Here is a 16895-nt window from a genome sequence, read left to right as displayed (position 1 = left end):
ATGCAGACACGGGGAGAATGTGCAAACTCTACGCAGACGGTGACCCAATGCGGGAATTGAAACCGAGTCCTTGGCGCTGAGAGGCAGCAGTGCTAACCACTGTATTTTTGCGTAATAAAGGTTCAGTTTGTCTATTGGAGACATTTGAACCAGAGAGACTTACAGCATCATTAGGAAGTGCATTGCATCTGCACCAGATTGCTGTTAGGGCCCAGCACCTCATGATTATATTGCTCACTGCAACAAGAAAAGTATATCCATGAAATTGGCTGAAAGGCTCATGAAGTGATGATGGAAAATAATGAACGCCTCTTAGTTTTCTCCTTCAATCCCCAAATATACGAGGGTTTTGAAACATCTTTTAAGAAGGTGGTGCCTCCACTTTCAAAAATAAATTGTAAATTTCAGCAGGGGAAGTTTGGACTCTGTATGTGGCGCAACTTTCTACTTCTTGATGTGTGTCTTCATTAGCATGTCGGGTTATAGAATGGTACCACTTTTGGTAATGTTAACATACGTTGGGTGGCACCGTGGCACAGTGGTTAGCACTGCTGCCTCACAGCGTCAGGGACCCAGGTTCGATTCCCAGCTTGGGTCACTGTCTGTGCGGAGTCTGCACGTTCTCCCCGTGTCTGTGTGGGTTTCCTCCAGGTGCCCCGGGTTCCTCCCACAGTCTGAAAGACGTGTTGGTTAGGGTGCATTGGCCATGCTAAATTCTCCTTCAGTGTACCCGAACAGGGGCCGGAGTGTGGCGACTAGGGGATTTTCACAGTAACTTAATTGCAGTGTTAACGTAAGCCTACTTGTGATACTAATAAATAAACTAAAACAATGAACAGTTTGATGAAATGACTGTGGTCAACATTGAAAACAGGTATTCGACCATCCCTTTCCTGTGGTGACATGTTACAATCATGTCTTGTACAGATGATGCAGCAATACATTTTGGGGTGAATTTTTCTGTTCCACTCGCCACAGGAATCGTAGCGGGTGAGGAGCAGACCATAGAAAGCTCCATTGACCTCGGGCAGGATTTTCCAGTTTCGGGACAAGCATGGCGGGAAAATCCTGCCCTTTGAGGCAAATGTTTGCCAGATAGTTTTCCCCAGGAAGACAGAGCCCTTTTAGCCTTCCACTTTCTCTTAAATTATGAAGTGAGAAGACTGAAAAAAGGGAGGCGGCCCATGGTGGCTGCCTCCGAGAGAGAGGGGAAGCGGGGTGGCGGTGATGGGAAGCTCGAATAAAAAATCTCCAATAGTCGGTGGCACTGAAATAGAATTGAAACGTTAAAACCATGGAGTCAGTTTTGCAGGACAACAAGAGGCCCTTCAGCCCACCATATTTTCTTTGAAGGGTTACCCATGTTCCTGAGATGGTGAAAATCGAAAGAAGGTGAGAGAAATCATGGGTAACATAGAAATGTAGAGACATAGAAACTAGGAGCAGGTGTAGGCCATTCGGCCCTTCGAACCTGTTCCGCCATTCATTTTGATCATGGCTGATCATCAAAATCAACATTCCACCTTCCCCCCATATCCCTCGATCCCTTTAGCCCCCAATTGAAGTAAATTAGAGCATCCTCCTTTCAAAGAGTGTTGGAGGTTTGCAAAGCGATGTGGATTATTGGCAGGGATGATCCAGATATATTACCGTAATATACATCCAGATATATTACCGTAAATACATGTGAAAAAGTCAAAATTTTCAGACCAATTTTCTCAGGCCAAAGTTCACGGGTCAACTTTTACATGAGTAATATTTTTGAGGGGGTTATTTATTTATTGATTCGTGGGACATGGGTGTCGCTGGCTGGCCAGCATTTATTGTCCATCCCTAGTTGCCCTTGAGAAGGTGGTGGTGAGCTGCCTTCTTGAATCGCTGCAGTCCACGTGCTGTGGGTTGACCCACAATGCCGTTAGGGAGGGAATTCCAGGATTTTGACCCAGCGACTGCGAAGGAACGGCGATACATTTCCAAGTCAGGATGGTGAGAGGCTTGGAGGGGAACTTGCAGGTGGTGGTGTTCCCATGTATCTGCTGCTCTTGTCCTTCTAGATGGAAGTGGTCATGAGTTTGGATGGTGGTTACCATGTTGGTTAATTTGGGCACAAGTGAGATCCAAGACAGACCATCACGAATGGAATAAAGTAAAAAACGCCAACACAAAACAATTCATTTTAATTACCAGTCATAATCTGATCAATTTAATAACTTAAGTAAATAGAAACCAAATTTAAACACACAAATGTTTTAAGCATTCATTTAACGGCACTCATTTTCATTAGTTGTAATACATTTGCAAAATGAAATCGAATCATTATACATTGGGTGGGATTCTCCCATTTCATTCATCCTGCACCCCCCCCCTCCCCCCCACTGCCATGAGAATGGAGAATTTGGCGCTCAGCCAAAACTGCAGCGGTACCGGAGAATCTCAGCTGCGAGTGAGGTTGGAGGTTTCCGGTGTTTGCTTCTGAATTTTTTGGGCTTGCATCCCTGAAGTCCCTGGTTTTAACATGAAGTATATTAAAAAATCAGTTTTGGCTTTTTTAAATTCATTCGTGGGACATGGGCATCGCTGGCTGGCCAGCATTTATTACCCATCCCAAAGTTGCCCTTGAACTCAATGACTTGCGAGGCCATTTCAGAGCGCAGTTGAAAATCAGCCACGTTGCTGTGGCTCTGAAGTCACACGTAGGCCAGGCCAGGTAAGGATGGCAGATTTCCTTCCCTGAAGGACATTAGTGAACCAGATGGGTTTTTCCAACAATCGACAACGGTTTCATGGTCATCAGTAGATTCTTAATTCCAGATACTTTTTATTGAATTCAAATTCCACCATCTGCCGTGGCGGGATTCGAACCCACGTCCCCAGATTATTAGCTAAGTTTCTGGATTAATAGTCCAGCGATAATACCACTAGACCATCACCTCCCCTGTTAGGGCAGCGATCATGATATTGGCTTGTACATGAGATTGACTTTTACATGGGGTGTGGTGTAGTTTAGGTTTCAAAAGACAGGAGTTAAAACAAAGGGAAGTTAGATTTAATTGTTTTCATTTCCCAGGCATAACTTTAACAGGGTTGGGCACTGAGGTCAGCAGAATAAACAGGCATCAGATTCTTTGTTGGTTAGGAATGAGATTGGGCGACGTGGTAGCGGCATTTATTTAAACAACGGAATGGTCAATCGAATGTCTTTTCCCGTCTCCTCAAATAAAACCTTTGTATTTTTCTTTGTCCAGCTGTTATTCTGCAGGCTCCGCACGAATCAGTGGTGCTTCCTCCTCTTCAATGTGATCCTCTTCCACGCCTTGCTCTTTGGGGCTGACATCGTGGAGGAATATCTGCTCCAGTCCTCTCCGACCACCTACGCAGATGCCCAGACGCTGGATGTCCGCGAAAGGGCCAGGAAACTGGACATGGGCCCGGTCAAAAGAAACACCTCCGAGTATTTTCGCATCAGCCCCGCAGAGGCCTGCGCCGGTGGCGGTGACCTCTTTCTCCTGGCCGTCGTCTCCAGCCGGGCAGAGAACCTAACGCGGCGGGAACTAATCAGGAAGACCTGGGCTAACGTGAGCCAGGTGCAAGGTTATGGTCTGTTGACGCTATTTGCCATCGGGATCCCTCAGACCCAGGCAACCCAAGAGGAGATCAACAGAGAGAACGAAAACCACAGGGACATCATTCAGGGAACCTTCCTGGACTCGGCCAACAATGTCGTCCTGAAGACCATCATGATCGTGCGCTGGGCCGTGACGTTTTGCTCAAAAGTCTTATTCGTTCTGAAATCTGATGAAGAGAGCTTTGTCAATTACAGAAGCTTGATGGAATACCTGCTCAGTTTGAAGAGGCACGCGGAAGATCTTTACATTGGGAGGGTCCACCACCAGGTTAGGCCCATCCGAGACCCTCTGAGCAAATGCTACGTGCCAGTCAGTGTGTATTCGAGGAAGTACTACCCCGATTTCTGCAGCGCATCTGCCTACGTCATCTCACAGGACGTTGCCCGCAAGGTTTTTGTCGTTTCCATGGCGATGGAGACCTCGATGCCTGAAGACGTCTTTGTCGGGATCTGTGCCCAGAAAGCTGGCGTGGTGCCCATCCACAGCTCCAGGTTCTCTGGGGAGAAGCATATCCGGTTCAATAGCTGCTGCTACAAGTTCATCTTCAGTTCTTTCGGAATGACGAAGGATGAGCTGGACAAGGCCTGGGAAGAGATTAATGACAGCAGGCCGTGCACTATGTTAGAAATGTACTACGGATTGATCAAGTGCAAGGCGTTAACCTATCTGGACAAGCTCACATCTCAGCATGGTGCAGAGTCTGAGGAGATTGCAATTCCATCAGAATAAAATGTCAATTAAAATGATAATCCCCACAAACTGTGATTCAAGGTACAGCATTCTCACCTCTGAGTCAGACGGTTATGGGTTCAAGTCCCATCCCAGAGGCTTGAGCACATAATCTTGGCTGGCACTCCCAGCGCAGTTCTTATAGAGTCCCTATGTGCAGAAGGAGGCCATTCATCTCAAGTCTGCACCGACCACCCCCCAGGCCCTATTCTCGCAACCCCACATTTTTACCTTAGCTAGTCTCCCTGACACTAAGAGTCAATTTAGCATGGCCAATCAACCTAACCCACACATTTTTGGACTGGGGGAGGAAACTGGAGCACCCGGAGGAAATCCACGCAGACACGAGGGAGGGGGGGGGGAATGTGCAAATACAGACTGAAGGAGTGCTGCACTGCCAGAGGTGCCACCTTTCAGATAAGCTGTCAAACCACCTCCACTCCGTTTCAATTCATTTTATTTTATTTCATTTCTTTTTATCTTATTAATCCATTTTTATTTCTTTATCTACCCGTTATATATTTTAAAACTTAATTTCTTCCATTGTTTCATTTGTCCACTTCTAAGTCTCACTTTCCATCTTGTTTCACCCCTGACCTCCCAGCCTACATCACTAGGGTCAGCTGTCACAGGTTGCCCTTTGACACTCTGCACCTTTGCTCTGACATTTACACACTCTGATCTCTTAAGGGACGCTAATAGCACCATTCCCAGCCTTACACGACCATTAACATTCCCTTTCTCTTTTTGTCTGTGACATCTTGGTCAATTGCATCACCAATCCCCACCCTTACAGTATAAACCTAATCTGATTTTCTTTGTCTTCAGCTCTGACGAAGGGTCATCCAGATTCAAAACGTTGGCTCTATTCTCTCTCCACAGATGCTGTCAGACCTGCTGAGATTTTCCAGCATTTTCTGTTCTTGTTTCAGATTGCAGCAGCCACATTGTTTTGCTTTTATGTTAAGCCCCAGGTATTCTCTGCCCTCTCAGATAGACAGAAAAAGTTTCATGACAGTACTTCAAAAAAGAGAGAAGTCTCTCCTGATGTCCTGGCCAACATTTATTCCTCAACCAACATCAGAAGAAATAGATTATCCACTCGTTGCTGCTTGTGGGATCTTCCTTTGCACAAGTTGGTTGCCACAGTTCATACTTTAGAAACATAAAAACATAGAAGCAGGAGTAGGCCATTCGGCCCTTCAAGCCTGCTCCAACATTCATTATGATCATGGCTGATCATCGAATTCAATATCCTGATACCCCCCTTCCCCCCATATTTCTTGATCCCTTTAGCCCCAAGAGCTATATCTAATTTCTTCTTGAAATCAGACAACATTTTGGCCTCAACTACTTTCTGTGGGAGTGAATTCCACACATTCACCACCCTCTGGGTGAAGAAATTTCTCCTCACCTCAGTTCTAAAAGGTTTACCCCTTATCCTCAAACTATGACCCCTAGTTCTGGACTCCCCCACCATCGGGAACATTCTGAATCTACTCTGTCTAAATGTGTTAGAATGTTATAAGTTTCCATGAGATCCCCTCTCACTCTTCTAAACTGCAGTGAATATAATCCTAACCGATTTAGTTTCTCCTCATATGACTCAACTGCCATCCAAAACTGAACACAATATTCCAGGTGTGGCCATACCTATACAATTGCAGTAAAACATCCCTATCCCTAAACTAAAATCCTCTCTCTCTATGAAGGCCAACTGTATCTGCTGCATCTGTGCACTTACTTTCAGTGATTGATGAATGGAATCACCAAGGTCTCGCTGAGTATCCACCTTTCTCAATTTACACCCATTCAAGTAATAACATGCTTAAAATTGAAAATGGTCAAACATGTGATTATGATGCTTTTTCAATGCTGTATTGTAGAATTCTCAATAGCTACATTTTTAGGATATATTATCACTAATAATAGAATCCCTACTGTGCTGAAGGAGGCCATTCAGCCCATTGAGTCTGTACCAACAACAATCCCACCCTTAACCCCACATATTCACACAGCGGCACGGTGGCACTTCTACCTCTAGGGACCCGGGTTCAATTCCCAGCTTGAGTCACTGTCTGTGCGGAGTCTGCCCATTCTCCCTGCGTTGTCATGGATTTCCTCCGGGTGCTCTGGTTTCCTCCCACAGTCCGAAAGGCGAGCTGGTTAGATGCATTGGCCATGCTAAATTCTCCCTCAGTGTCCCCAAACAGGCGCCGGAGTGTGGCGACTAGGGGATTTTCACAGCAACTTCATTGTAGTGTTAAGTTAAGCCTACTTGTGACACTAATAAATAAACTTTAAAAATCTAAGGCTCAATTTAGCATGGCCAATCAACCTAACCCGCACATCTTTGGGACTGTGGGAGGAAACCGGAGCACCCAAAGGAATCCCACGTGGACACGGGGAGAATGTGCAAACTCCACACAGACAGTGATCTGAGGCTGGAATTGAACCTGGGTCCCTGGCACTGTGAGGCAGCAGTGCTAACCACTGTGCCACCGGTAAAATAAATGCTCAATAAAAATAACATGAGGCTTTGTCATTGGTGACTCGCAGCATCGTGTATGCAGTGGTGTTACAAAGTCCCTCTTATTTTTAATTTAAGGAACATCCATCACTGATTCTTCTGTTTCTAAAGAATGCAGAGAATAATGTTAAGGGACCGTTTGCAATTGTTATGTTTTACAAAAGCGTACAAAGATACTCAGGCGTAGCTGGGACAACGATTTCTTCAGAATGCACCCATAGACTCAGGCCCTTAGCTTAAACAACAGGTCAGGTGTTGCAACTCAAGGGGGGTGAAAAACATTAACACCGTTCCCATCTCTGATCACCACGCCATGAATCTGCTCGAACGTGTTTGTTTGTGTGTGTGGTTTTTGGATAAGGGTGGAATCGGACTCAGTTTGGCATTCTCCTTTGCTCCCCCCAACCCCCATCTTCACCCCCCCCCTTCCTCCCTCGCCTACCCCCAAGGTCAAGTTGCTCACTGATCCCCATCTTCTAAACTAGACCCACACGTAAAGAATGGTCACTTCAGCAAGATACCAGAGAGCTTACCTGCGCCAGGGTGGCATGGTGGCACAGTGGTTAGCACAGCTGCCTCACAGCGCCAGGGACCCGGGTTTGGTTCCTGGTTTGGGTCACTGTCTGTGCGGAGTCTGCACATTCCCCCTTGTGTCTCTGTGGGTTTCCTCCGGGTGCTCCACTTTCCTCCCACAGTCTGAAAGACGTGCTGGTTAGGTGCATTGGCCGTGCTAAATTCTCCCTCAGTGTACCTGAACAGGCGCCAGAGTGTGATGACTAGGGGATTTCCACAGTAACTTCATTGCAGTGTTAATGTAAGCCTACTTGTGATACTAATAAATAAACTTACAACTAAAGCCGTACCTCATCAAATCTGGTAAAGAGAGAAAAAAATAATCATTATTAATGAAGGGGAAACACTTGCCTAAACAATGCTACATTCACGGTATTTTGAGTGTTCCGGGACCCTGAAATGAATTTCTTGGTCTGAAAACTGACCACAAAACAGCCTTGATTTGTTTTTTGTTTGTTACATTTATTGTGTATGGTTACAACATTTTCATTTGCTTGGCATATCTTTGCCTTGGCTTGAAGTTTCTGGATGTGTTTTAAAATGTATTTCTGCTTCCTGACAAATAACAGAGGCTCACGATGCAAGAACACTTGTAGCAACTGAAGATAACTGTGTTAACTGTGAATCCTGAATTTGAAATATAATAAAGCACGTTTGTGTTATTTTACCTAAACCGTCTTCATCAAAACATTCATTGAAATATTTCTCAGTGTGGAGTAGTCATCAAAGGGTGCCCCATTACAGAGGGGGTACAGAGCCCATCAAGGCTCACCGAGTGGTGTAAGGGCACTTGGTACAGTCAGTAACATCGGAACAACAGAACAAAAAGGAAATAGACATCGGATGGAATAAAGGATGCCAAATGTGGCCCAGCAGCGTAAACGTGGGATTTGTTAAATTGAAATTTTTCAGGACGGACCTTGGCCAGGATTCTCCCAAAAAAATTCAAATTTCCCAGTGTGCAGGAAAATGAGAGTGAATCCCGCTGTGATTTTTGGCATGATTTCCAGAATGAATCTTCGATACTCTGTGCAAAGCAGAGAGCCTCAGTGTGGTTCACGCTGGAAATCTGGGAGTGGAGTCTATTCCCAGCCGAGAGGCCGGCTGCATAGCACTGAGTGAGCCACCGCGCATGCGCTGATCTTTCAGAGCGGAGATCGGCACATGCGCAATGGTCCCCCATCGCTGCCCCTCTGACCGCCCCACCCCCCAATTGCTTGTCTCCCAGACCTCCCTGGGCCAGCCCCGATGTCCCCACCCCCTCCACCAGCGGTCAGCCCCAATCTCCGCAACCCATCACCCTGACAGACCCGAAGCTCCCCCCCCCCCGCCCCCGACAGCCCCGACCACCTCACCCCCACCATGATCATCCCCGACACTCCCAAAAGCTCCAACTGCTCCCCTCCACCCGGATGGTCAGTCCCAATCTCCTGATCCCCCCTGACACTCCTAATGCCCCCCAACAGTCTCCACCCCCCCCAACCAAATCCGCCCCGACACCCCCCACCAGCCAGACCCTCCCCCCTCTCCCTATCCGGATGGTCAGCCCTGATCTCCCAATCCTCCTGACCGACAGTCCCGGCCCTGCCCCAACAGTCCCAACCCCCCCCCCAAAACAATCCCACCCCCCCCCCCCCCGCCCCGACAGTCTTGATGTTCCTGGCCAGCCCCGAGCCCCCCCCCCCCCGCCCTACCTGGATGGCCAGCCCCGATCACCTCCTCCCTATCTCCCTCACCGATCCTCTTTCAGAGTGGCAGCGGGTCCCCACACCCACCGATTGCCCCCCCCCATAGATCCTGCCCCCTCTGGCCTCATCCCAGTGGGCAGTGCAAAGGTTCCCCTTGGGCAGCACCAGTTTGCCCCTTGGGCAGTGCCAGGGTGCCAGGCTGGCATGACCAGGCTAGCACTGCCCAAGGTGCACTCCGCCCCTTACATCTGACTTCCTGGGGGGTCCGCAATATCGTTTCTTCCCTCCAGCAGTGTCTGGCCGCCTGTTCCCCGTTAAACCCTGCTGGAGTGACCCACTCCTGGCAGCGTGGGGAGATGCTAGCGGGCCCAGAGAATTCCACTAATGAAATGCAAATAATGATTTTCATATTGAAAACAGCTCCGCGCCGATTTTCATGAAACGGCCCCCGTTGATGCCTCCCAGCCCACTGCACTACTCGCGCAGCGCAGTGGGCTGGGAGAATCGCCTCATGTTTCTGAGCACACCCCAAGACCAGAAAATCCCACCCAAGGTCAACAGACCTTTGTATGGTCCTGTTCCGCCTGCCACGATTCCCGTGGCAGGCAGGACGGGAAAATTCCGCCCCATGTCTACAACACGCTGGTCAATATATTCGCGTACATTCCTAATTAGTATATACATCACACTGATGTATATGTATGTATACACATAGACATTTATCAACTGAGCTTGGAAAATTTTTCTTGATGGTAGCACGGTGGCACAATGGTTAGCACTGCTGCCTCACAGTGCCAGGACCCGGGTTCGATTCAGGCCTCGGTTGACTGCCTGTGTGGAGTTTGCATCTTCTCCTCGTGTTAGAATTTTATAAGTCTCTATGAGGTCCCTCCTTCATTCGTCTGAATTCCAGTGAAAACAATCCTAACCTCGTCAATCTCTCCTCATACATCAGTCCTGCCATCCCCGGAATCAGCCTGGTAAATATTCGCTGCACTCCCTCGAGAGCAAGAACACCCTTCCTCAGAAAAGGAGACCAAAACTGCACACAATACTCTAGGTGTGGTCTCACCAAGGCCCTGTATAGTTGCAACAACACATCCCTGCTCCTGTACTCGAAACCTCTCACAATGAAGGCCAACATGCCATTTGCCTTCTTTACCGCCTGCTGCACCTGCATGCTTACCTTCAGCGACTGGTGCACAAGGACACCCAGGTCCCACTGCACACTCCCCTCTCCCAATTTACAGCCATTCAGGTAGTAATCTGCCTTCTTGTTTTTGCTTCCAAAGTGAATAACCTCACATTTATCCAAATTATACTGCATTTTCCATTGATTAGCCCACTCACCCAACCTGTCCAGATCATTCTGAAGGATCTCTGCATCCTCGTCACAGTTCACCCTCCCACCCAACTTGGTGTCATCTGCAAACTTTGAGATATTACATTTTGTTCCCTCATCCAAATCATTAATATATATTGTGAATAACTGGGGTTCCAGCACCGATTCCTGTGACACTCCACTAGTTACTGCCAATTTGAAAAGGACCCATTAATTCTTACCCTTTGTTTCCTCTCTGCCAATCAGTTTTCTATCCATCTCAATACACTTCCCCCGATTGACTGGCTCCCCCTTGTCAACTGTACTCGTTACATCTTCAAAGAATTAGATGTAACATATAATTATATGTTCATCTCAAAGTGTCTTTGTCCAATCTGAGGTCCAATTTTGGGTTAGCAATGTCTCCCTTGATCTGCTTTATAAATTGTACAGCTTTGATCCATTGTAGAGTTTAAAAATTTCATCTATGGGATGTGGACAGTGCGAGCTAGGCCAGCATTTGTTAACCATCCTTCAGTCGGTGGGAGTGAGCCGCATTCTTGAACCGCTGCAGTCCCTGAAGGTACACCCATCGTGCTGTTAGGGAAGGAATTCTAGGATTTTGACTCAGTGACAGTGAAGGAACAGTGAAGGATATACTTCCAGGCCAGAATGGTGCATGACTTGGAGGTGAACCTCCAGGTGGTGGCGTTCCCAGGTATCTGCTGCTCTTTTTAAAACGTCTTTACTCAATTCTGAAAGTTACAAAGCCAACGCGCAGAGTGGACGGGGCGAGCCCGAACCCATAAACCAAAAATCAAAATCCAATTGAATCCAATTCATGGTCCCCACAAGAGAGACAGGCAAGATTCAAGCTGACAAGAAAAGCCATCGCACCCCATCCTGGGCTCGATCTGACGCTTGATCTTAGCCAAAAAGTGCTTGTCCTTCTAGATCAGCGGTTCCCAAAGGGTGCGGCGCGCCACACTGGTGCGGCGAGAGAGGATGGCAAGTGTGGCGGGAAGATTCAAGGACAATCAAAGAAACATTTAAACATGGTTTAAACAAGCATTGTTTTATACTTTCTGGATGTCCCATGATCAGATTATAAAGTAGTTGTGTTCTATGTTATGAAACAAGCACTGCTAGGAGTTGGTTTTTTTTGTATGTATTTCTTATCAATAAAAAATTTGGTGTGGCGCGAGCAAATTTTTATTCCGAAAGTGCGGCCCAGTGAAAGAAGTTTGGGAACCACTGTTCTAGACGGTAGTGGTTGTGGATTTGGAAGGTGCTGCCTAAGAAACCTAAAGTTTATTTATTAGTGTCACAAATAGGCATATATTAACACTGCAATGAAGTTACTGTGAAAATCCCCTAGTCGCCACACTCCGGCCCCTGTTCGGTTACACTGAGGGAGAATTTAGCATGGCCAATGCACCTAACTCGCACATCTTTCAGATTGTGGGAGGAAACCGGAGCACCCGGAGGAAACCCACGCAGATACAGGGAGGACGTGCAAACTCCGCACAGACAGTGGCCCAAAGCCAGGAATTGAACCTGGGTCCCAGGCACTGTGAGGCAGCAGTGCTAACCACTGTGCCACCGTGCCGAACCTTGCTGAGTTCCTGCAGTTACTTACTGTTTTGGTTCTTGTTCCACCGCTGCCCCGCCAGCTCCTATTGCTCGATGTTTGATTTGAATTGATTTGATTTATTATTGTCAAGTGTATTAGTATACAGTGAAAAGTATTGTTTCTTGCACGCTATACAGACAAAGCATACCGTTCATAGAGTACTTCGGGGAGAAGGAAAGGAGAGGATGCAGTCATAGCTAGGGTGTAGAGAAAGATCAGCTTAACATGAGGTCGGTCCATTCAATAATCTGATGGCAGCAGGGAAGGAGCTGTTCTTGAGTCAGGAGTCGGATGTTTCTCACTAAAGAGTAACCACAAGTCCATTGCAGCCCATGTTCCTCTGGTTAGCCCTTTGCTAAGATCTAAGTAACAACCTCAGACTCGAATGCTTCGTATCACTTAACAAGCTTTGTGTTCACAGGGGGAGGTGCCAAGAAGGGAGGAGACTTGCTGCTGTCTCTCAGTACCAGCTCCGTACGGATCCTGTTGGACTCCTGCCTCGATCTGTTAGTATTGAGCTGACTGAAATGGCACAGAGAATCAGCATCAAATATCGCAGGTATGACATTGGCAAAAACTTGTTACTAAAGGAACCGATACAGTTAGGCCACGATATTGCTTAAATGCATAGATATAGAATTCAAATTTAAATTTCTACAGTGTAAATGAGATGATTCTTTTATGCTGCTTCTAATTCAGTTAGTCTCAAAATGGACATATCGAATGTTAATTTCTATCCTATCGCTTCCCAATGTACTAATGCTTCAATGATTCAGGACTATTTCTATCCAGGAACTAGGGTGGCACAGGGGTTAGCACTGCTGCCTCACAGCGCCAGGGACCCAAATTCAATTCCCGGCTTGGGTTGCTGTCTGTGCGGAGTCTGTACGTTCTCCCCATGTCTGCGTGGGTTTCCTCCGGGTGCTCCGGTTTCTGGTTGGGTGCATTGGCCATGCTAAATTCTCCCTCAGTGTACCCAAGCAGGGCCCGGAGTGTGGCGACTAGGGGAGTTTCACAGTAACTTCATTGCAGTGTTAATGTAAGCCTACTTGTGACTAATAAATAAACTTTAGGGTGGCACAGCGGTTAGAACTGCTGCCTCACAGGGACAACGCTTCGATTCCTGGCTTGGGTCACTGTCTGTGCGGAGTCTGCACGTTCTCCCCATGTCTGCGTGGGTTCCCACCGGGTGCTCTGGTTTCTTCCCACACTCCAAAGACATGCTGGTGAGGTGGATTGGCCATGCTAAATTCTCCCTCAGTGTACCCGAACAGGCACCGGAGTGTGGCGACTACGGGATTTTCACTGTAACTTCATTGCAGTGTTAATGTAAGCCTTGTGACACTAATAAATAAACTTTAAACTTAAAAAAAATAATCAGATTGTGGTAAGAATGTGATTTGTCTCTTGAAATGCTGGGAATTTATTTAACTGAATGAATTTTTTCAATGAGAGTTAAATATGCCTTGTTTAGGTTTGGTGGATATTTTATTCCCAATGGGTGAGTTGCTGTGTAAGTGTTCTGTCTATTTAGATTGTGCAGTGAGCTCTATTTACCTGAGGCTGCTTTGCAATGGCATCCAGCCATCTTTTAGTTCCTCTCCCTATGGATGTATCCCTATCCTTCCAGTAGTTTTCACACCTGTCCCTCTCCCTCCCGCACACCCCCCCCAACCCACCAATCCCCTACCCACTCCCCCATCATCTCCCCAATCCCCTATCCATTCCTTCCTCCCACCTTATCCCTGGTCATAAACTGGAGGCAGGCAGCTTTCCCCCTGGCCCTGTGTCCGTGCCAATAATGATTCAGTCGGTGGACTTACCCTCTATTTTACCCTCCATCTTTTGGGGCTTTTGTTGGCAGCCTGACCGAGATTGGAAACTCGCCACAGCAGGTTCTGGGGATACAATCCCACGTCCCACCGATCATGGCACCATGTGGTGCTCACCCACATTTCACACTTACACTCCACGCGAGCATGTCACTGCTTACAGATTCTTTGAGGTGAACCTTTTCCTGCTAATTGACTTGTCTGTCTTATCCGATTCTAGAATCGGTCTTCTCAATAACCACACAAACACTGTGCTGTCATAGAATCATAGAATCCTACAGCGCAGAAGGAGGCCATTTGGCCCATCGAGTCTGCACCGACCACAATCCCACCCAGGCCCTATCCCCATAACCCAATGCATTTACCCTAGCTAGTCCCCCTGGCACTGAGCAGCAATTTAGCATGGCCAATCCACCTAACCCGCACATCTTTGGAGTGTGGAAGGAAACTGGAGCACCCGGAGGAAACCCATGCAGACACGGGGAGAATGTGCAAACTCCACACAGACAGTCACCAAGCCAGGAATCGAACCCGGGTCACTGGCGCTGTGAGGCAGCAGTGCTAACCACTGTGCCACCGTGCTGCCCACATCTGTCTTTTAACATTCAGTCATGCCTTCCTATTACGCTTGGTGGGTAACCAGCAAATGGCTTAAGTTATCCAAATGCACATTGTGGCAGGCTTCAATCTTCAGTCAATCTCCTCTGCTCCTTGCCTGAAGGTGCTGACCAGCTAGGGTAGAACTTCACGGGTGTCACTGACCTGTTAGCAGTTCACTCAGTGACTATTGTCAATATGTGAGTCGGGATAGTAAGCATTGATGGGTCGTTCATCAGGAGAGAAGATCAGGGCCAACCACAGCACAGAATGATGGCAACAACATCACATAAACAAAAAGGTCTATAAAATAATGAGGGGCACAGATCAGCTAGATAGTCAACATCTTTTCCCAAAGGTAGGGGAGTCTAAAACTAGAGGGCATAGGTTTAAGGTGAGAGGGGAGAGATACAAAAGTGTCCAGAGGGGCAATTCTTTCATACAGAGAGGGTGGTGAGTGTCTGGAACGAGCTGCCAGAGGTAGTAGTAGAGGCGGGTACAATTTTGTCTTTTAAAAAGCATTTAGGCAATTACATGGGTAAGATGGGTATAGAGGGATATGGGCCAAACGCGGGCAGTTGGGACTAGTTAAGTGGTTAAAAACTGGGCAGCATGGACAAGTTGGGCCGAAGGGCCTGTTTCCATGCTGTAAACTTTTATGACTCTATGAAATCCATGTTTCCATTCAAATCACACATCGGAACTTGGACATACATCGCCATTCCTTCATCGTCACTGGGTCAGAATCCCTAACAAAGCACGTGACCACCAGGACTGCAGTGGTTCAGTAAGGCAGCTCACCACTTGTTGCTGCCATCTGCTGTCCCTCGACTGGAAGGTGACGTTTACTCAAGCTCGATGAGTTTCTGCCGTGGGTCTTCATGTGACTGAACAGACCGACTTTCGAGCAGTAGATCATTGGACACATGTGGCAAGATGTCCTGTGAGGTAGTGAGATCCGGAGTGCAGGATTCACTTCCTTTTCTCTCCTGCTCTGCTATCTCTCTGCCTCAGCGTTGAGGCTTTGGGACTCAGAGCGTGATGCAGCTTGATGGACAAGTGGTCGTCATTCAGAACAATTGGCAACAATCTCCTCCCTGTCACCATTAAGGTCAATGCCATTGCAGTTCAAGGAGAGTATCAGAGAGACTTTAAAGCATTTTCTTTGTCCTCCCCTGGAACATTGACCATTTGAGAGTTGAGAAAACCTTGTTGCAAGAGGACCCACCATTTAGAAGAATCTCAACAGTGCAGAAAGAGTCCATTTGGCCCATCAAGCCTGCACAATCCCACCCATGCTCTACCCCCGTAATCCCACATGTTTACCCTGCTAATCCCCCCAACACTAAGGGGTAATTTAGCATGGCCAATTTGTGCATCTTTGGACTGTGAAACCAGAACAGCCGGAGGAAATCCAGGCAGGCACAGGGAGAACGTGCAAACTCCACACAGACAGTGGCCCAAACCGGGACTCGAACCCAGGTCCCTGACGCTGTGAGGCAGCAGTGGACGACAGAAACTTGCTGTCCACAAATTTCTCAAGGAGAAACAAGGACAGGCAATAAATTGTGACCCAGTGAAGTCCATATCCCAAGAATGAATATTAAAATTGTACATATTATCACTGAGTGGAAAGTGATCAGGAATTCCCAAGCCTGGATGATGAAGTAAAAACAGAAAATGCTGGAAAAACTCAGCAGGTCTGGCAGCATCTGTGGAGAGAGAAACGTTTAGAGTTAGTACGACTCTTCTTCAGAGCTGGATGACTGTGACGCCATTTACAAAATTCCCTGTGCTCCCCTGACTGAGGTGAGTTAATGGAGCACAGGCTGGGGGTGCGTCTTTCCCTGCGCATTTTAATTGAGGTTCCGCCGGGGTTTGGAAACGTCTTTAAAAAAAACAATCACCAGTTACAATACGAGGTCCAGTCATTCGTTACAACAGGGCCCAGCCGCATTTATTAACACAAATTTAATGTCACGAATGACAGCAGCGAGTCTTTGGGGAGCTCTTGCTTTGTTTGGCGGAGCATGTTTGCATTTATTATTCAAGGGGATAAATTAGTCTGTCTAAAAATACAATGGCATCTTCCTGGATTCCTGCCATTTGCACAGAGTTGGTGTTTCAGGTTCCCCTGACTTGTGAAGCAGCCAGGAGGGTAACACCTTCAGCTGTCAGCCCGGGTATCAGGCTGCGCAATTTCCAATTCCCATGAAACATGCATAGATGCACACTATTGTACCTGCAATTCAATAGGTTATTCAATTATTTATTGTTAGTGCTGGCTTGTATTTTATCTTTGATCAGACGAGGACCCGACGCTCCCCAATATCATGCCTAACAGCTTCCAAACCAAGCGACTGAGA

At 47.3% G+C, this 16895-nt stretch overlaps 1 protein-coding gene across 1 annotated transcript; it reads left to right on the top strand.

The window, feature by feature from the left end:
- The first annotated feature begins 3182 nt into the window (after positions 1-3182).
- b3galt9 (beta-1,3-galactosyltransferase 9) lies at positions 3183-4439 on the top strand. The gene has a single exon (XM_078227552.1). It carries the CDS (start codon positions 3183-3185, stop codon positions 4353-4355), a length of 1173 nt encoding a protein of 390 aa, XP_078083678.1. The 3' UTR covers positions 4356-4439.
- Positions 4440-16895: the final 12456 nt, after the last annotated feature.

Source organism: Mustelus asterias, chromosome 13, assembly GCF_964213995.1.
Source record: "Mustelus asterias chromosome 13, sMusAst1.hap1.1, whole genome shotgun sequence".
Taxonomy (NCBI): domain Eukaryota; kingdom Metazoa; phylum Chordata; class Chondrichthyes; order Carcharhiniformes; family Triakidae; genus Mustelus; species Mustelus asterias.
The sequence above is the reverse complement of the archived record's forward strand: the minus strand, read 5'-3'. Positions and strand labels throughout refer to the sequence as shown.